This window comes from Pongo abelii, chromosome 15, assembly GCF_028885655.2.
Source record: "Pongo abelii isolate AG06213 chromosome 15, NHGRI_mPonAbe1-v2.0_pri, whole genome shotgun sequence".
NCBI classification, from domain to species: Eukaryota; Metazoa; Chordata; class Mammalia; order Primates; family Hominidae; genus Pongo; species Pongo abelii.
The window spans coordinates 100109959-100131954 of record NC_072000.2 but is presented as its reverse complement, the minus strand read 5'-3'; the positions used below and the strand labels follow the sequence as shown (position 1 = coordinate 100131954).

General features: G+C 40.4%; 1 protein-coding gene and 1 long non-coding RNA gene across 2 annotated transcripts in view; one reads left to right on the top strand and one right to left on the bottom strand.

The window, feature by feature from the left end:
• The window catches only part of LOC112128793 (uncharacterized), a 39989-nt gene extending 28537 nt beyond the window's left edge, over window positions 1–11452 (bottom strand). The window contains exons 1-2 of the long non-coding RNA XR_002911276.3: window positions 11210–11452; window positions 9350–9446 (exon numbers count right to left, since the gene is read on the bottom strand). This is a non-coding gene — a long non-coding RNA (uncharacterized LOC112128793). The remainder of the gene's footprint in view (window positions 1–9349; window positions 9447–11209) is intronic.
• A 1316-nt stretch (window positions 11453–12768) lies between these two features.
• On the top strand, window positions 12769–16843 carry TCL1A (TCL1 family AKT coactivator A). The gene is made up of 4 exons (XM_024231971.3): window positions 12769–12992; window positions 14552–14728; window positions 15146–15199; window positions 16077–16843. Exons 1-3 carry the CDS (start codon window positions 12873–12875, stop codon window positions 15191–15193), a joined length of 345 nt encoding a protein of 114 aa, XP_024087739.3. The 5' UTR covers window positions 12769–12872; the 3' UTR covers window positions 15194–15199; window positions 16077–16843.
• The last annotated feature ends 5153 nt before the right edge of the window (window positions 16844–21996 follow it).

Sequence of the window (21996 nt, the reverse complement as noted above, 5' to 3'; positions counted from 1 at the left end):
CATGTGGACAATGGTCACATATTGGATGGCACATCTTTAGAAAGTTAATCACATGAAGGCCTTATATATAAGGGCTCTTAGAGGAATTATTCCATCAAAAAGTGAATCTAGGAAGGAAAAATATATATAAGAAGTAAATGTAGAGTGATGTCACCTAAGATAGTGGAGTAGAAGAAAACAGCCTTCACCCCCAAACAACAAAACAAATATAGACAGTTATCCACAAACCAAAATAGCCTTGAGAGGGCTCATAAGCCCATTACCCAGCACTTTGGGAGGCCAAGGCGGGTGGATCACGAGGTCAAGAGATCAAGATCATCCTGGTCAACATGGTGAAACCCCGTCTCTACTGAAAATACAAAAATTAGCTAGGCGTGGTGGTGTGTGCCTGTAGTCCCAGCTATCCAGGAAGCTGAGGCAGGAGAATCACTGAACTCACTGCGGTGTTTGCAGCAAGCCGAGATCACACTACTGCACACCAGCCTGGGGGATAAAGCGAGACTCTATCTCAAAAAAAAAAAAAAAACACAGAGAATACCCACACAGAAAAGATTGCTTGTGAGACTGGCAGAACAGAGATGCCAGAAAATGGTTAGAAACAAAGAAGAAAGGCAGAGGCTACTGACATCAGCCATATGGTAGAAGCCATCCTGTCCCCAGCAGCCTGTTTCTCAGGGTGTAACAGCATCTTCTGCCTTGAGGTTGAACAACAGCCACTTTCACTGGTGAATCTGAGAGAGAAAAAACCCTTGGGTAGGGTTTTCCCCACCCAAGAAACAGCTGTTGTGTGGCTTCAAGACCACAGCCACCACCCTCCCTTGGGTATGACCCTGACACATGAGCCACAGCGGCCCCATGAGTGAACACAGTCCAGACACCAGGCTCTGTGGCCGCATTGCACCCACCCGTGTGTCAGACACCAGAGACATAGCCATAGAACAAGCTTACACCCCACAGCCCAGAATCAAGGTCTCTCTGCACATGTACATGCCTATGCTTCAGGCATCTGCTCAGCTGCCACAGAGAACTAGGCCCTGCCCTGACCCCGCAGCTACTGTAACTCTGACCATGTCTGTGCTCCCATTCTTGGCTGACACTTCACAAGCACTCACATCTCATATATTGTTACCAATGCAGCAGCAGGGGTGCCTTCTCCCAGGCACCAGCAGACCCAGAGCCATAGTCCCTCCACACACGCCCAAGCTTCAGATCTCAGCTCTATGGCTACTCCAGGGTACCATTCATCAATACTGATGCCACTGCCAATGCAAATCAGCCCACAAGCTGGACCCAGTACCAAAAGGGAACTCCTCTCCACAAGTTCCCCAGTTGGAGAAAAAGAAATTGAGAAGATCTTAGCAGCTATTACCAGTGAAACCCAACAATCTTCACCACCACTGCAGACATCCACACTGTTGGCCACTTGCAATCTTCAGCAACATCAACACCTGAGCTGACGGAGCTGCACAGAGACACTGTCTGACAACAGTGGCACCCTCACTGGTGTCAGAATTGCTACATAGCATCCAGGAAGTGCCTTCACACCTCCAAGTAGAAGAAGGTCTTTCCACATTGAAACTAGCCCATAAAGTCTGGAAGGGATTGATCTTAACAAATGTGCAGAATTCAACATGAGGCAACAAGAAACATGAAAAGCCAAGAATACATATCACCATGTATTAGTCCATTTGCATTGCTATAAAGGAATAGAGGAGGCTGGGTAGCTTATATAACAAAAAGAGGCTTATTTTGGCTTATGGTTCTTCGGACTGTACAAGAAGCATGGCACCAGCACCTGTTTCTGGTGAGGCCTCAGGAAGCTATTCCACATGGCAGAAAGCAAAGGGGAAGCAGATATATTACTTGGCAATAGGGGGAGTAAGAGAAAGAGGGAGGTCTCATACTCTTTTAAACAACCAGGTCTCATATTAACTAATAGAGCAAGAACCCGCTCATTACCATAGGGTGGGCACCAAGTCATTCATGAGGGACCTGCCCCCATGATCTAAAATCTCTCTCCAGGCCCCACCTCCAACATTGTCAATTACATTGCAAAATAAGATTTGGAGGGGACAAATATCCAAAATATATTATTTCTCATTGGGCCCCCAAATCTCATCATGTCTTTCTCATATTGCAGAATACAATGATCCGTTTCCAGTAGTCTCCCAAAGTCTTAACTTGTTCCAAACATCAACTCAAAAGTCTCATCTGAGATTCAAGACAAATTCATTAGAGTTATGAGGCTGTGTGATCAAAAATAAATTATTTACTTCCAAGATACAGTGATAATACAAGCACTGGGTAAACATTCCCTTTCCAAAAGGGAGAAATCTGCCAAAAGAAAGGAACAACAGGTACCATGCAAGTCCAAAACCCAACAGGGCAGACATTAAACCTTAAAGCTCCAAAATAATCTCCCTTGACTCCATGTTCCACATCCTGAGCACACTGGTGCAAGGGGTAGGCCCTCCAAGCCCCAGGCAGCTCCATCCCCATGGCTTTGCTGGGTGCAGGCCATGTGGCTTTGCTTTCATGGGTTGGAGTAGAATGTCTGCAGCTTTTCCAGGCTGAGTGCATATTGCTGGTGGCTCTACCATTCTGGGGTCTGGAGGGTATTAGCCCAGTTTGCACAGTCCTACTAGGTAGTCCCCTAGTGGACTGTGTATGTCTCCTAGTGGAGACTCTGTATGGGGGCTCCAATCCCACATTTCTCCTCATCATTGCCTTAGCAGAGACTCTCTGTAGGGGCTCTGCCCTTGTGACAGGTTTCTGCCTGGGCACCCAGGATTCCCCATGCATCTTCTGAAATCTAGGTGAAAGCTGCCAAGTCTCCATAACTCCTGCATTATGTACACCTGCAGATCTAATACCATGTGGAAGCCCCAAGGCTTATGGCTTACACTCTTTGGAGTGGTGACCCAAACTGTACCTGGGGCTGTTTGAGCCAAGGCTGGAGCCTGTGCTGCAAGTATGTGGGGAGCAGCATTGCAAGGTAAGACAGCACAGGGCAGTTGTGCCCTGGGCCTGACCCCTAAAACCCGTCTGTCCTTTTAGGCCTCTGGGCTTGTGATGGGAGGGGTGGCCTGGAAGATTCCTGAAATGCCTCTTCCCCATTTTACTGAATATTAGCATTTGGCTCCCTTTTAGTCATGCTAATCTCTCTAGAAGAGTTTGTTCCCCAGACTGCATGGATCCTTCTCCTTTGGATTCCTCTCCTGAAGATGCTCTTTCCTTCTCTACTGCATGAGCAGGCTGAGGATTTTTGCTCCCATATCTTACTGTAGGTTGTTAGAAGTAGCCATGCCACTTCTGGAATGCTTTGCTGCTTAGAAACTTTTTCCACCAGATATCCTAGGTCATCACTCTTAAGTTTAGTTGTCCATAAAGTCCTAGGACATGGATAAAATGCAGTTAAGTTCTTTGCTAGGGAGTAACAAGGGTGAATTTCGCTCCAGCCCCCAGTAAATTTCTCATTTCCATCTGAGACCTTGTCAGCCTAGCCTTTACTGTCCATATTTCTATCTGCATTTTGGTCACAACCACTTAACCAGTCTCTAATAAGTTCCAAATTTCCCTTATTTTCCTGTCTTCTTCTGAGCCCTCCAAACTCCTTCAATCTCTGCCTGTTACCCAGTTCCAAAGCCACTTTCACATTTTCAGGTATCTTTATAGCAATACCTCACTACTCAGTACTAATTTTTCTGTATTAGTCCATTTTGCATTGTTATAAAGGAATGCCTGAGGCTAGGTAATTTATAAAGAAAAGAAGTTTATTTTGGTTTATGGTTCTGTAGACTGTACAAGAAGCATGACATCAGTATCTGCTTCTGGTGAGGCCTCAGGAAGCTATTACTCATGGTAGAAGGTAAAGGGGCATGTCACGTGGTGAGAGGAAGCAAGAGATTGGGGGGAGGTCCCAGACTCTTTAACAACCAGATATCACATGAACTAATAGAGCAAGAACTTACTCATTACTGTGGGAAGGCTGCCAAGCCATTCATGAGTGATCTCTCCCTGTGATCCAAATACCTCCAGGTCCCACCTTGAATATTGGAGATTACATTTTAACATAAGATTTAGAGGAGACAAATATCCAAAGTATGCCACACCACAAAACAAACAAAAAACCAATAATCTCCCAGTAGCTGACCCAAAAGAAATGGAGATATATAAACTGACTGACAAAGAATTCAAAATAATTGCTATAAGGAAGCTCAGAGAATTTCAATAAAAATACAGAAAAACAATTCAATTAAATCAGAGAAACATAAATGAACAACATAGATCGAAATCATATACAAAAATAAACAGAGATTGAAATCATATGCAAAAATAAAAATTCTAGAGCTGAAGAATTTGGTGAATGTAATGTGAAGTGCAACAGAGAGCATCAACAGCAGAATTAATAAAGCAAAAGAAGAATCTGTGAATTCAAAGACAGGTTATATGAAAGTATACAGTCAGAGGAGAAAAAAGAAAAAACTTTAATAATGAAGTAAGTTTAAAAAATTTATGGGGCAGCATCAGGAGAACAAATATTTAAATTATGGATGACCAAGAAGCAAAAGAGAAGAACAAAAAAAAACCCAGAAAGCTTATCTAAAAAAATAAAAGCTTCCTGGCGCATAAGGGGCACCAAAGAAAATAAATAAACAAATAAATAAAAGTTAGAAATTTCCCAAATCTGGGGAAAGATATAAATATTGAGGTGTAGGGAGGTCAAAAGTCTCCAATCAAATTCAATCCAAATAAGACTGCACCAAGCCATATTATAATCAAACTGTCAAAAATCAAAGACAAAGAGAGGATCCTGAAAGCAGCAAGAAAAAAGAAGCATATCACATAAAAGAGGGCTCTAACAAGGCTGGCAGTGGATTTCTCAGAAGAAACCTTACAGGCCAGGAGAGAGTGGGATGATATAGTCAACGTGCTGCAGGGAAAAAAAACCCCTGCAAACTAATAATACTTTACCTGACAAAGCTGTCCTTTAGGAAATGATAAAGACTTCCCAGAAAAGAAAAGCTGAGGGAGTTTGTCACCACTGGACATACCTTACAAGAAATGCTAAAGGGAATTCTTTAACCTGAAAGAAAAGGATGCTAACAAGTAAAATGAAAACATATAAAAGTATAAAATTCACTGGTAAAAGTAAGTACAGAGTCAAATTCACAATACCCTAATACTGAAATGGTAGTGTGTAAATCACTTATATCTTTAGTATGAAGGTTAAGGCTAGGCATGGAGGCTCACACCTGTAATCCCGGCACTTTGGGAGGCCAAGGTGGGCGGATCACCTAAGGTCAGGAGTTTGAGACCAGCCCGGCCAACCTGGTGAAACCCCATCTCTACTAAAAATACAAAAATTAGCCACGTGTGGTGGCACATGCTTGTATTCCCAGCTACTCAGGAGGCTGAGGCAGGAATCGCTTGAACCCAGGAGGTGGAGGTTGCAGTGAGCTGAGATCATGCCATTGCACTCCAGCCTGGGTGACAAGAGTGAAACTCCATCTCAAAAAAAAAGGAGAGGGGTGGTTAAAAGACTAAACTATTAAAAAGAATAGCAACTGCAATGATTTGTTAAGGGATACAGAATATAAAAATATGTAAATTATTACACAAACTTATAAAATGCAGTTGGAGGGGCACTGGAGTAAAAGCGTAGAGGTTTTCGTGATCAAGGTTAAGTTGTTATCAGCCTCAAATAGCCCATTGTAACTATTTGATGTTTTATGTAAGCCTATGGTAACCACAAAGCAAAAATCTATAGTAGATACACAAAAGATAAAAAGTAAAGAATCAAAGCATGCCACTAGAGAAAACCATCTAATCACAAAGGTAAATAGCAAGTGAGCAAGAAAGGAAGAAAGGATCTACAAAATAACCAGTAAACAATGAGCAAAATTACAGTAGTAAGTCCTTACCTATTAATGATCACCTTGAATGTAAATGGATTAAATTATCTAATAAAAAGTGTGGCTGAATTGATTTAAAAAAAGAAAAAAAACAGACTCAACTACATGCTACCTACAAGAGACTCACTTTGCCTTTAAGAACACACAAAAATTGAAAGTGGAGGGATGGAAAAACATATTTCATACAAATGGAAACCAAAAGAGTGCAGAGATAGCTATATTTACATCAGATAAAATAGACCTTAATTCAGGAGAACATTGACTACATAAAAAAAGAGACTAAGTTAAAAACTATAAAAAGGGACAAAGGTCATTATATAATGATAAATGAGTCAATTCATCAAGAAGACAAAATAATTACAAATGTATATACCCTCAACCTCAGAGCATCTAAATATATAATGCACATATTAATAGACCTGAAGAGAGAGATAGACTGCAATACAATAATAGTCAGGGAACTTAATACCTCCACTTTCAACAATGGACAGATCATCCAGACAGAAAATCAATATAGAAATATTGAACTTGAGCTACACTTGAGACAAAATGGACCCAACAGACACACACAGAACATTCTATACAACATAAGCAGAATATATTCTCAAGAGCACAGAGAACCTTCTATAAGATAGATGACACGTTAGGCCACAAAACAAGTGTTAAAAAATTTAATAAAATTGAAATCACATCAGGTATCTTTTCCAATCACAATGGCATGAAATTAGAAATCAATAGGAGGAATTTTGAAAATTCACAAGTATGTGGAAATTAAACAACATGCTCCTAAACAACCAGTGGTTGAAGAAGAAATTACAAGGAAAAATTTAAAAATATTTTGAAACAAATGAAAGTGGAAACACAACATATGATATATCATACCAAAACATGTGAGATGTAGCAAAAGCAGTTCTAAGATGGAAGTTTATAGCAATAAACGCCTACATCAAAAAAGAAGGATCTTAAATAAACAACCTAACATCATACCTCCACAAACTAGAAAAAGAAGAAATTAAGGTTCAGATTAGCACAAGAATGGAAATAATAAAGATCAGAGCAGAGATAAATGAAATATACTAGAAAAACAGTAGAAAAGATCAAGGAAACTAGGAGTTGATGTTTTGAAAAGAGCAAAATCAACAGAGCTTTAGTTAGACTAAAAAAAGAGAAGACCTAAATAAACAAAATCAGAAATGAAAGATGAAACATTACAACTGATACCACAGAAATACAAAGGTTCATAAGAGCCTGCTATGAATAATGTTGTGCCAACAAATTGGATAAACTAGAAGAAATGGATGAACTCCTAGACATATATAACCTAGTAAGACTGAATCATGAAGAAATAGAAAATCTGAACAGAGCAATAACAAGTGAGAAGATTGAATCAGTAATAAAAAGTCTCCCATCAAAGCCCCACAACCCGATGCTTCACTGCTGAATTCTACCAAACATTTAAAGAACTAATACCAACCCTTCCCAAGTGCTTCAAAAAATTGCAGAGGAAGGAATACTTCCAAATTTATTGTATAAGGCCAGCATTACCCTGATACTAAAGTCAGACAAGGACACTGCAAGAAAAAAATATATTACAGGCCAATATCCCTGATGAATATAGATGTAAAAATCCTCAACAAAATATTAGCCAACTGAATTCAACAGCACATTAAAAGGATCATTCATCATTATCAAATGATATTTATCCCAGGGATACAAGGATAGTTCAATGTACACAAACCAATAAAAGTAACACATCACATTCATAGAATGAAGGACAAAAACCATATGATCATCTCAATAGATGCAGAAAAGGCATTTGACAAAATTGAATATCCTTTCAAGGTAAAAACTCTCGACAAATTAGGTCTAGAAGGAATGTACCTCAGTACAATGAAGCATATATGACAAGTCCACAGCTAACGTCATACTGAATAGTAAAAAGTTTAAGGCTTTTTCTCTAAGATCAGGAACAAGAGAAGGATGCTCACTCTCACTGCTTCTAATCAGCACAGAACTGGAAATCCTAATCAGAGCAACAGGTAAAAGAAAGAAAAGGCATCCAAATGAAAAGGAAGAAGTTAAATTGTCTCTGTTGGTAGAGGACATAATCTTATATGTATAGAAAACTCCTAAAGATGCCATCCAAAAGCTGTTAGAACTGATAAATGAATTCAGTAAAATTGCAGGATACCAAAACCAACATATAAAAATCAGTAACGTTTCTATACACTAACAATGAGCTATGTGAAAAAGAAATTTTTAAAAATCCCATTCACAATAGCTACAAAAAATAATAAAATACTTAGGAATAAATGTAAGCAATGAGGTGAAAGATCTGAACACGCAAAACTACAAAATACCCATGACAGAAACTGAAGAAGACACAAACAAATGGAACAATATCTCATGTTCATAGATTGAAGGAATTGAAATTATTAAAATGTTCATCCCACTCAAAGCAACCTACATATTCAATGCAATCCCTACCAAAATTCCAACAACACTTTCACATTAACAGAAAAAATAATCCTAAAATTCATATGGAACCACAAAAGATCTGAATAGCTAACGCATTTTTGAACAAAACAGAAAAACAAAAACAAAGCTGTAGGCATCATAGCATCAGTAGGACAGTCACACCCAAGGTGTGGAGTAATCCTGGGACTGAGAAATGTTTCCAATACAAATGTAGGTCAACTTTAACTTGCCGCTGGAAAATGGCAGCCACAGTTGTCGCTCAAAGTGTCCAGCGCAATTCTATCACATCTTGGTCACTCACTAGCTTGGCAGAATCAACTATTCGCTGCATTTTGAGTAGGGGTTGTGAGTTGTGTTTTGCATTTGTGTTTTGTGTGGGTATCAAGGGTAGCATGGGGGTTAGTATAGGTCCTTGCTACCCAGAGGTGATTTATAGACCATTAGTACCTGCCTCAACTCTGAGGATATGAATATGTTACAAATTCAGAATCTTGAGAATCGCCTCAACCCTACCAAATTAGAATTTGTATTTAAATAAAATCTCCATATACACCTTAACGTTGGAGAAGCTTTAAGTTTCTTAGAACTGTTCATTTTAAAGAGAGAGATGATAGCTATGTAGTGGGCAGAGTAGGATCAGTCCCTAATTTCTACTTGAAATATCCTTGTCCCAGATTCTCCATTAACTTAGAGATACCATTTCATCCCTTATGAATAAAGGCTACAACTCACTTGATCAGCAGCCTTAATTATTTCAACTATGGCCCAGACCTAGGAATTAAAAAAAAAAAAAAAAAACAGGCTGGGCACGGTGGCTCATGCCTGTAATCCCAGCACTTTGGAAGGCCGAGGTGGGAGGATCACCTGAGGTCGGGAGTTCAAGACCAGACTGACCAACATAGAGAAACCCCGTCTCTACTAAAAATACAAAATTAGACAGGTGTGGTGACGCATACCTGTAATCTCGCTACTCGGGAGGCAGAGGCAGGAGAATCACTTGAACCCAGGAGGTGGAGGTTGCAGTGAGCCAAGATCGCGCCATTGCATTCCAGCCTGGGCAACAAGAGGGAAACTGTGTCTTAAAAAACAAACAAACAAACAAAACACTCCAGGCATGGATGCCTTAATAGCTACATATATATCACAGATTCTGTGTTTTACACATTAGCAAGATCTCAGACCCTTATGATTCCAATAAACTTAGGGCTATGGATCCCTGACCACAAAGGATTGGAAGCAGCAAAGTAGGGCAAAGGGAAAGAAGTAAAATATGGAGTTCGGGTGAAGTTTACAATGAGAATTGATGGTAGAAAGAATAGCTTTGTCATTTTCATAGTTATTTAGATTTATAAATCTGTGCACACATCAAAAACAGTCACTCAGATCTTAGAGAACTTGTACTTAACCCTGCCTACATGTTAGAATCACCTACTTTTCTCAAGCCTCAATCTCAGAGATTCTGATCTAATTGGTTTGGAGTGGAATCCAGGTGCAGGTGTTTTATTAAAGCTTCCCAGGTGATTCTTAGTGGTTTAGGGTCAGTCATCATAGGGCCCAGAGGCCTAAACACCTGAGTAGCCTCTAAATAGGCTCTTTCCAGCTTGCTATAATCATTGACAATCAAGGACCCCAGGGTTGGTTAGGATGACCTTGGTTACTAGGATTTTCTTTTAAGAGGAAAACACTCTATATATTAGAGGTGATTTTGGCAGAAAATAAGATAGCCTGGAAGTAAATGATACATAAACACTGATATAAGTCCTGTGTCATAGTTGGAGAAGTCTGGAGGGCACTGGTGTGTTGAATCAGACACCCCCTATCTCTCCCTCTTGACCCTCCCTCCATATAGCCCAACATTTACCATGCCCATGAATCTCCTGGGGGTCTTGTTCCAATACAGATTCTGACTCAGTGGTCTTGGGGGAGGCTCCAGATTCTGTCATTTTTATGAGCTCCAGGTGATGCTATTGTAGCTGGTCCAGGGACCACACTTTGAGTCAAGGTCATCCTGATGGCCTTGACTACTCCTCAACCCCTTCTTTGGAACCCAAACAAGAAGAATGGCTTCCATGAACTCCACTGGGGTCCTTGATCTAGAGCCACTGTACCCAAAACTGTAGGCTTTCCTGAACTAACATCATATATTTTGTCCATCTCTTTTCTTAACTATTCCCTCCTCCCACTAGGCAATGTTATAGGAGGATTGGGGCCTATTGAGTTAGAAACAAGCTTAGAGAGCAGGTAGTTTGGCCCACTCATTACAAAACTATGGCACTGAGGCCAAGTTGCAAAGGATTTGCCAGGTTCACAGGTGATCGTGGTAAAGGCAAAACTAGATCTAAATCAGGACATGAATGCATCCATTAAGGATTCTGTCAAAATGATTGCTTCCTGTAGCTTTCTGTGTGAAACATCCATTTGCTTATCCTCAGGGAAATCAGACTAACAAAGACTCGGAAAGGAACATAAAATTCTAAAGCTAGGCTTATGGCCTTTATAACCCTTAGATGGGGCAGATAACATGCCACAGAGGCTCAGAGACAGCTCTGAGACTATGCAATAGCTACTGTTTCCCCTCTAGTGGAATGTTCACTTAAAAAAGCTCAAGGGCTCTATAAGTTGCCCAATGAACTCCACAGACATCTTTAATTCATTTTCATTTATTGGAACCCTCTCTCAAATAATTTTCTAAATCTCACGCAATAATGATATATATTCTTGCTCAATATTAAGAAGCCCTCATGCAAAACTGAAGAAATAAATTGTTCTTACAAAAGAAGGAAAAAGGAATTATATTCCCAGAACATTCTGCTTACCCAGACACCCGGATCTGATTCTTGCTCCATTGTTTGTAGCATTCTGGATCCTAGGGCCATTGATGAGGCTGGGTCAGTGGCCACACTGGCTCCTGGGTGTGGCCAGGAGCCACACCCCTTCCCTGGCCACAAAAGTCCAACCCAGCAGCACTATTTAAACTGGACTTGTTAATTCTCACCTCAAAGCTCTGGCCTGGGCTGAGAACTCCCCAACAGAGCTTATTAGCGAGCTTTTCATCTTGCTCTGTGGCTATCTGGGTCTGGAGTCAAGAGCCATTCACAGGAAAATCAGCATGAAACCTTTAAGTTTGCATATTAAATATTAAACACCACTAAGGGCTACAGTGGAAAAGAGGTTTGCTGAGCTCAAGGGCCCTCACTCCATCCCCAACTTCCCTTGGCTTTTCTCTTCTATGTTGTGTTCCTGGTAAATCCCATTATGTCTCGACTATCTTAGGCCCTCTCAGCCCCTTCTTGGGCATTAGGCTCTCTGGATAGGCAAAGAAGCAGATACCCAGCTGCCAGGTGAATCAGATGTCCTCATCAGATCTCTTAATTTCCACTTTTGTGATATTTCAAAGGATCACAAATTATTTTCTTGGTGCCTGGTCAGAGAACTGGGAAAGAGCTAGAAGATGAGACACCAAACTCCATCCCACGGTGATGTTTGAACCAGGCTGGAGCTGGTTTCACATGTTTTTCATCGTGCATGACTTTCTTAATTGCCTTAGTGGGAATGCGTTACCGCAAAATAAAGTGAAATTGTTTTCCTTATTGCTTGTAATTTACAGAGAGGTGGTTTTGATCATATAAACCAGGCACTTTTCAAATCCATTGATCTTCGGGTGGAAGGAGGGATTTCTTTTTAAGTATTCATTTCGAACTATGCCTTCACTAGTAAATTCAAAGCCCAAGGGGAAAAACCCATGATTCTCCATTTTGTAGTGGCTATTAGATGTCCACAGCATCATCAGACCTGTGGAAAACGCATGCTTTGTGTACGGAAGAGGGAGAGGGAGCGTCAGGAGTTGTCCTTTGCCAAGAAATGTACTCTGACACTCAAAGGCACAGGCTGGTGGAGATCCAGGGAACCCGGGAAAGCCCAGGCCTAACTCAGGCCCGCGCAGGTCTCTTCTGATCCCAGAAGATGAGGAGTGGGTCCTGGCTCTGGGCATCCTAGTGTCGACTGTGAGTTCCCAGCAGAGGCCCAGAGTCCCGGTCCGGCAGCCGAGGGAAGCGGCGGGGTCTTCCAGAAGAAGAAAGGGCCAAGGTCACCCCGGGTGCCTCTCCAGCAGCAGCGGAGGGCGGCGGTCGGGGTCGTTGCTGGCCGGGGCCTGGAGGAAGCCGCGGGCCAGCTGGGGCCAGGTCTGCGTTCCCAGGCGCTGCCACCGTTCCAGGGAGCAAGTCAGGCCGGGACGTAGCGCCTGCGCGGGACCCTCACTTGCCACCAAGACCCCCACAAAGCCCGCCCCATCCTGCCTTACGCCCCGCCCCAAGGTCGTTCTCCCGACCCCAGGGTCCCGCCCCAAGGCCGTCCTCCCGCCCCGCCGCTTGGTGGCGGCCGCATGCTGCCCGGATATAAAGGGTCGGCCCCATATCCCAGCGACCAGCGAGCGGCCTTGAGAGGCTGTGGCTCTTGCTTGTTAGGCGGCCTGAGGACGTCATGGCCGAGTGCCCGATACTCGGGGAGGCAGTCACCGACCACCCGGACCGCCTGTGGGCCTGGGAGAAGTTCGTGTATTTGGACGAGAAGCAGCGTGCCTGGCTGCCCTTAACCATCGAGGTATAGCCAGCTTTGGAGCGGATGGCGAGGCAGCAGGGGCAGCCCTTGGGAGCTTGGGATGCCCTAGGAGGGGCGAGGACTCAAGGAGCACTCACTATGGGGCAGGGAGGATCCCCACAGATGAAGCCACTTTGAGCAGGGCTCTGGAGGATGAATAGGAGTTCTCCAGGCAGGGAAGAAGGGTGGGAAAACCGCAAAGGAATGTCGGTCAAAGCGGGGGACCCAGTGCCTGTGGAGTGTGACTATAATGTTGACTACAGCAGGGATTTTCCGGGCTTCGGGGTCCTAATCCTTAAAAATGAATATCTCTAAGTGACTTATCCATATGGCCGATTATCGGAATCATCTCAGGTGGGTCCCAGAGATCTGTATTTTTAAAAAGAACCCTCAACAGTTTAGGGTCAACCAGGCATAGCAAACACTGCCCTAGAGTGTGAAGTATTTTCCATTACCTCTGTGCTTTATTTAGAAAACAAATCTAACAAGTGATGTCGTAGTGTAAGTGCCGGTATTGAATCAATATTGACTTTTTTTATGTGTGATGCCTTAAGATGGGTCCTTAGTCCATGTTAAGTTTTTGTTAAAGAAATAGATAAGTCTTTTACAAGTATTTGGATTTACTCAATGAAAAAGAGTCAAAAAATGTTCAAACTCTTTCCAAACATACACTGAAGAAAGCATAACAATTAAAAAATATATTAGAACATGTATGTCCAGTAGCAAACAATCAAAAATTATTGAGTGTTGACTGTGTCTCTACAGATGGGAAACTGAGGTACAAAAATGTACATTTGTCCGAGGTAAGATTGCTAGTAGGTAATGGGGTTGGAATTCTAGGCTCTTAACCACCACAAAATTTGCATTTTTATTGGCATTTCTATTTTTTAAATATGTTTTTACTTTAAAAATCAAGTTAAATACTTTTTTTAAATCAAAATTTGAAGAAATAATTTGAAGATTCAGTGAATTTTTTTTAAATCTCTGGTTGAGAAATCTCTTCTTCAACATGACACCAAAACCACGAACCAGACAGTTTTTCATAAAATCATGATAAATGCTCCACAAAAAATAACCCACTACCAAACTGTGGGACAGATTTTGCCTCACATCATTGAAAAGGCCGGTATTCTTTTTCTCTCTTTCTTCTTTCTTTGTCTATTTTTTTTTTTTTTTTTCTGTAGATACAGGGTCTCGCTCTGTCACCCAGGCTTGTCTCAAACTCCTGGCCTCAAGTGATCCTCCTGCCTCTGCCTTCCAAAGCAATGGAATTGCAAGTGTGAGCCACTGCAACCCACCAGAAGAAAGTGTGCCTTTCATGGCCCTGTCTGGGTGGCTAGACACATGTGCGTGCTGGTGGTCCTGGCCCAGCCAGAGTCCCTGAGAGGAGCATGCATGGCCTAAGGAAGTGAGCTTCAGGAAACAGTGATGACCATCATTTCACACTCGGACCCCTGCCCAGATGGGTGGGTGGCTGGCAGGAAGGATTCCGGTTTTCTGTGCCTGGAGGAGCCCTGGCAAGCGGAACCTGAAAGTATGCCCTGTCCTTTTCTTCTCCTCAGATAAAGGATAGGTTACAGTTACGGGTGCTCTTGCGTCAGGAAGACGTTGTCCTGGGGAGTCCTATGACCCCCACCCAGATAGGCCCAAGCCTGCTGCCTATCATGTGGCAGCTCTACCCTGATGGACGATACCGATCCTCAGACTCCAGTTTCTGGCGCTTAGTGTACCACATCAAGGTGAGTGTGTTTCTCCCAGGGATCCATCGGGTGATCTTGGGTTTCCCCTCCTCCATGTCTGGCCTTAGTGGTTTATCTTCCCTCCATCCCAGTCCCAAAAGCATTAAAAAATGAGGGAAATGTACAAGTGCGGATTTCTAAAGGACTTTACCAGAGAGAAGATAGATCCTCTGAGGTCTCTAACAGAACCCTACCTCCATTTCCTCCCAGCCCCCAGCTGGCCGCAGGAAGACATCTCTGGTGGGCAGTCACAGGCTGAAGGCTGGTGGGAGGAGGGGCAGTCTCCGAGAGCCCCTGAAATACTCACACCTGGGTTCCTACCTGCTGTTTCCAGCTAGGCGAAGGCGCAGGAGTGAGGAATGGAGGGAGTGGAGGGCTCTGGCCGATCAATGCCTTCTCTCTCTCTCTGCCTCTCAGATTGACGGCGTGGAGGACATGCTTCTCGAGCTGCTGCCAGATGACTGATGTATGGTGAGCTCCACTGGAGCCTGACCCCTCTTAGTCCACAGTGGCTGTATCAAAAAGAAAGACCACCCCTTCTCCATGAAGGCAGTGCTAACCCCTCCCTGACTGCTGCCATCTGAGGGTCCCCAGGGATGGGAGAGGCTTCCTGGAGGCACTCACGTCTCTCCCTTACCACTTTGGGAGCCAAGGGCTTTGTAGGCAGCCTCCTTTATCGCAGCTGCTCATATCTATAAAGTACTTCACAAGTTTCAGCTGGCACTTTCATTTACCATTGCTTTTTCTTTTTTTTTTTTCTTGAGACGAGTCTGGCTCTGTGGCCCGGGCTACAGTGCAGTGGTGCAATCTCAGCTCACTGCAAGCTCTGCCTCCCGGGTTCACACCATTCTCCTGCCTCAGCCCTCGGAGTAGCTGGGACTACAGGCGCCTGCCACCACACCTGGCTAACTTTTTGTATTTTTTTTTTTTTTTTTTTAGTAGAGACGGTTTCACCGTGTTAGCAGGATGGTCTTGATCTCCTGACCTCGTGATCTGCCCGCCTCGGCCTCCCAAAGTGCTGGGATTACAGGCATGAGCCACCACGCCCGGCCTTACCATTGCTTTATTAAATAAGCACTGGTGCTTGATTACATCAGCTGAGCCAGATATTAGATATGCTATTGAGTTTTGAGGAAATAAGACTACAAAACTCAGAAATGAGTTGAAGTATAGTGACATCTTCAGATTACAGAGCCAGGTGTCAGAATTTGCCTTGGCTCAGAAGGCCTCTGGGGGCCATCCCTGACCACCAGGCTTCCCACTTAGACTTGTTCCAGCAGCACCACCCCTTGCCACTGCCTGGTCCTTTCCTTCACCCTTGACTCTGTCTTCTCATGTCCTTCTCCAGGTCTTACAGCACCTGTCTCCTTTCACCCCAGGGCCTGAGCCTGGCCAGCCTACAATGGGGATGTTGTGTTTCTGTTCACCTTCGTTTGCTACGCCTGTGTCTTCTCCTCTACCACGCTGGGGTCTGGGAGGAATGGACAGACAGAGGATGAGCTCTACCCAGGGCCTGCTGGACCTGCCTGTAGCCCACTCTGCTAGCCTTAGCACTACCACTCCTGCCAAGGAGGACTCCATTTGGCAGAGCTTCTTCCAGGTGCCCAGCTATACCTGTGCCTCGGCTTTTCTCAGCTGGCTGATGGTCTTCGGCCTCTTTCTGTCTCTTCTGTCCCTCACAGCACTAGTGTCTCATGTTGCACACCCACTCAGCTTTGTGAACTTGTGAGAACACAGCCGATTTACCTGAGCAGGACCTCTGAAACCCTGGACCAGTGGTCTCACATGGTGCTACGCCTGCACGTAAACACGCCTGCAAACACTGCCTGCCCACACAGGTTTAGGTGCAGCTCAAGGAAAGGCCTGAAAGGAGCCCTTATCTGTGCTCAGGACTCAGAAGCCTGTGGGTCAGTGGTCCACAGCCCGGGACGCAGCAGGAGGCCAGGCCGGCGAGCCCTGTGGATGAGCCCTCAGAACCCTTGGCCTGCCCACATGGAAAAGGGATAGAGGTTGGGTTCCCCCCTTTTATAGATGGTCACGCACCTGGGTGTTACGAAGTTGTATGTGGCATGAATACTTTTTGTAATGATTGATTAAATGCAAGATAGTTTATCTAACTTCGTGCTCAATCAGCTTCTATCCTTGACTTAGATTCTGGTGGAGAGAAGTGAGAATAGGCAGCCACCAAGTAAAAAATATTCATGGATTTATTTATTTCCCTTTGGAGATAAGGGACTACAATTTTTTTCCCATGTAATCCAATGCTTAAAACCCCAGTGTTCTTGGAGTCATACATTGAGAACCACTGGAGTAAGCAACCTCAAAAACGTTGGCAATGCCCGGTATTCCAGAGCCCCCCCTGCCTCCATCTGGTCCTGCCCTCCTCACCCTCCTCATTCCCATGTGCCCTCAGCCCCAGCCAGCTCTGCCTCCTCCTTACCTGGGCATTCACCAGGCTCTGTCCTTGCACAGATAACTTCTATCCTCTCTGCTCACAATCCCAGCAGAAGCCCCTCCTGCCTGAAACTGTCCCTGACCACTCAGGCCCCAAGCAGACTCCCTTCTCCACCTCCCATGACCTGCAGTCACAGCAGATCCCACCCTGTGCCCTGTCTTCTTGCTCCCTTCTCAAGACCCTGCTGCCCCTCCTGTACCTCCATAGATGGTAGCTGGACCTCACATATTACCAGGGGATGCCTTCCAGAGAAGGGAATCCGTCCTGTGTCGAATCCTGGCCTTCCCACTTCCCTGTGTCTCTAGTCCACAGCTTTCTTGTCACAGAGATGAACTTAGAGGGTTATTCTGAGGATTCAGTGGGATATATAACTGAAGTGCTTTAAGAGAATTGTATAAGAAAAACACTACTCCCACTTTACAGTCTCTGAACCCAGGTTTCTTAACCAGCGCTAGACAGAGAAGAAACACTGACGTCCAACGTGCCAGGGTTTGTGTCTTCTGTTGTAACCCGGTCACCCTGCACAGACCATGGCAGCAGGGGAGTTTGGTCTGTGGGAGCAATTACTGTACAGATGCCTCTCAGCAGGGCTAGAACATGGAAAGTCAGAGCAGGGGGACCATGGGAGGTCAGGCAACTGCTTCATTTTAGGAATAGGAACGCGGGGACCCAGAAAGAGGAAAGCTTTTGTGCGAGATTCTTTTGTTGACCAAATATTTGACCATCACCATGAACGGTGCCAGAACTGGGACTCAGCAGGGACAAGGCAAAGGCCCTACTCTCATGCAGACTTAGTTCTGGAAAAAGATAAAAAGAAGGTGCAAAATCCCAGAAGAAAATAGAACAGGATAAAAGGGTAGGGAGTTCGATTGGCTGGTAAGGAAATTCCTGTCTGTGGATGTGGCATTTAAGATTGGGCCTTAAAAAGAGGGAGCTAGATTCTTAGGAAGAGGGGATGGCAAGTGCTGTGCAGATTTAATTTGCTGTGGAAATTAAAAACATAGCAAAAGGATTACTTCTTACTAAAAGAAATGCTGTTTTGTAAGAATAAATGGCCCTAATAAATTAACTAAATGCAATGCAGAATCTCAGTTTTCCATAAGACTGACTCTAGGGTTTTGGCTGGAAACACAAAGTTGTTTTGCCAGTGTATTCTAAATACCTCATAATTTTCCTCATAATATTCTAAATACCTCATAATATATATATATTATATATATTATATATAAAATATATATATTATATATAATATATAAAATATATATATTATATATATTATATATAAAATATATATATTATATATATTATATATAAAATATATATATTATATATATTATATATAAAATATATATAATATATTATATATAAAATATATATATTATATATAATATATAAAATATATATAATATATTATATATAAAATATATATATTATATATATTATATAAAATATATATATTATATATATTATATAAAATATATATATTATATATATTATATAAAATATATATATTATATATTATATATAAAATATATATAATATATTATATATAAAATATATAAAATATATATTATATATTATATATATTATATATAAAATATATATTATATATAAAATATATATTATATATTATATATTATATATAAAATATATATTATATATAAAATATATATTTAATATATAATATATAATATATAATATATAATATATAAAATATATATTATATTATATATAAAATATATATTTTATATTATATATAAAATATATATTTTATATATAAAATATATATTATATATTATACATAAAATATATATTATATATAAAATATATATAATATAATATATAAAATATATATTATATATTATATATAAAATACATACTATATATTATATATAAAATATATATATTATATATAAATTATATATAAAATATATATAATATATATAAATTATATATAAAATATATATATTATATATAAATTATATATAAAATATATATATTATATATAAATTATATATAAAATATATATTATATATAAATTATATATAATATATATTATATATTTTATAATATATAATATATAAAATATATATTATATATTATATATAAAATATAATATTTTATATATAAAATATATATTATATTTTATATAATATATTATATATAAAATATATATAATATATATTATATATCAAATTAATATATATCAAAATATAATATATATTATATAAAAAATATATATAATATATATAAAATATATATAATATATTCTATATAAAATATATATTATATATATTATATATAAAATAAATATATATTATATATAATATATAAAATAATATATTATATATAATATATATTATATAAAATAATATATAATATATATTATATAAAATAATATATAATATATATAATATATATTATATAAAATAATATATAATATATATAATATATATTATATAAAATAATATATAATATATATAATATATATTATATAAAATAATATATAATATATATAATATATAATATATAAAATAATATATAATATATATTATATATAAAATTATATATTATATATAAAATTAATATATAAAATTATATATTATATATAAAATATATATAATATATAAAATATGTATAATATATATTATATATAAAATATATATAATATATATTATATATATATCACATATATATCATATATATATCATATATATCATATATGATATATATTATATAATATATATCATATATAATATATATTATAATATATATTATATTATATATTATATATTATATATTATCTATATAATATATTTATTATTATATATTATCTATATAATATATTTATTATATATTATATTTTATGTAATATATATTATATATGATATATATATTTTTTTGAGATGGAGTTTCGCTGTTGTTGCCCAGGCTGGAGTGCAATGGCGGTCTTAGCTCACTGCAACCTCCACCTCCCAAGTTCAAGCGATTCTGCCGCCTCCGCCTCCCAAGTAGCTGGGACTACAGGCATCCACCACCATCCCTGGCTAATTTTTTGTATTTTTAGTACAGATGGGGTTTCACCATGTTGGTCAGGCTGGTCTTGAACTCCTGACCTGAGGTGATCCACCCGCCTTGGCCTCACAAAGTGCTGGGATTACAGGTGTGAGCCACCGTGCCCAGCCTCCCTCTACATATTTTATTACATATGTATTTATTTATATAGTTTTTAATTTCTTTCAAGAACGTGTTGCAGTTTTCAGAGTATAGGTTTTGCATTTCTTTTGTTAAATTGATTCCTAAGTTCATTCTTTTTTTATTATGATAAAAAAAACTAATTAGCCTGTAGTGGCGGTATGTACCTGTAGTGTCAGCTACTTGTGGGGCTGAGGCAGGAGGATCGCTTGAGCCTGGGAAGTCAAGGATGCAGTGAGCCGTGTTCCTGCCACTGTACTCCAGCCTGGGTGACAAAGCAAGACCCTTTCTCAAACAACAAAAAAAGCAAACAAAAAAACTAACATGAAATCTGCCCTGATAACAGACTTTTAAGTATGCAGTACAGTATTGTTCATTATATGAACATTGTTATACAGTAGATCTCTAGAACATTTTCCTCCTGCATCACTAAAACTCTGTGCCCTTTAAAGAGCAACTCTTCATCGCCTCCTCTTCCCCAGCTCCTGGAAACTGCTACCCTTCTTTCTGCTTCTATGAGTTTTACAACTTTAGCTTCCTCATCTAAGTAGGAATCATGCAGTATTTGTCCTTCTGTGACTGATTTATTTCACCTAGCGTGATGTCCTCAAGGCTCATCCATATGGCAGGACTTCCTTCTTTTCTAAGGCTGCATGAAGTTTCATTGTATGTATGCACCACCATTTCCTCAGTCATTCATCCACCAGTGGATAGGAGGTGGTTTCCACCTCTTCGCTAGTACGGATGGTGCTGCCATGAATGTGGGCATGCAAATATCAATTCAAGATTCTGTTTCCTAATTCTTTTAGAAGAATACTCGCCAGTTGGATTGCTGAGCCATATGGTAGTTCTATTTTTAATTTTTTGAAGAGCCTCCATACTGTTTTCCATAACAGTTACAACATTTTACATTCCTACCAACTGTGCACAAGGGTTTGCCACAGCCTCACCAGCATTTGTTGTTTTCTGGTTTTTTGATAACGGCCATCCTCACAAGTATGATGTGATATTTATTTTACTTATTCTGTTCCAATCTGGATGATTTTTCTTTTGTCTTCTTGCCTAATGACCCTGGCTAGAACCTCTAGAACTGTGTTGAATAGAAATAGTGAGAGTGGGCCGGGCACGGTGGCTCATGCCTGTAATCCCAGCACTTTGGGATGCCGAGATGGGTGGATCACCTGAGGTCAGGAGTTCGAGACTAGCCTGGCCAACATGGTGAAACCCCCATCTCTACTAAAAACACAAAAATTAGCCAGGCGTGGTGGCAGGTCCCTATAATCCCAGCTACTTGGGAGGCTGAGGCTAGAGAATCGCTTGAACCCGGAAGGCGGAGGTTGCAGTGAGCCAAGATTGTACCACTGCACTCCAGCCTGGGCAACAGAGCAAGACTCCGTCTCAAAAAAAAAAAAAGAAAGAAAGAAAGAAATAGTGACAGTGGACATCCTTGCCTTGGTCCTGATCTTAGAAATCTTCATCTTTCACCATTAAGTCTGATATTAGCTATGGCTTTTTCATAAATGTCCTTTATCAGATTGAGGAAGTTCCCTTCTGTTCTCAGTTTATCGTTTTTTTTTCATGCAGGGACGTTAGATTTTGTCAAATGTTTTTTCTGCAT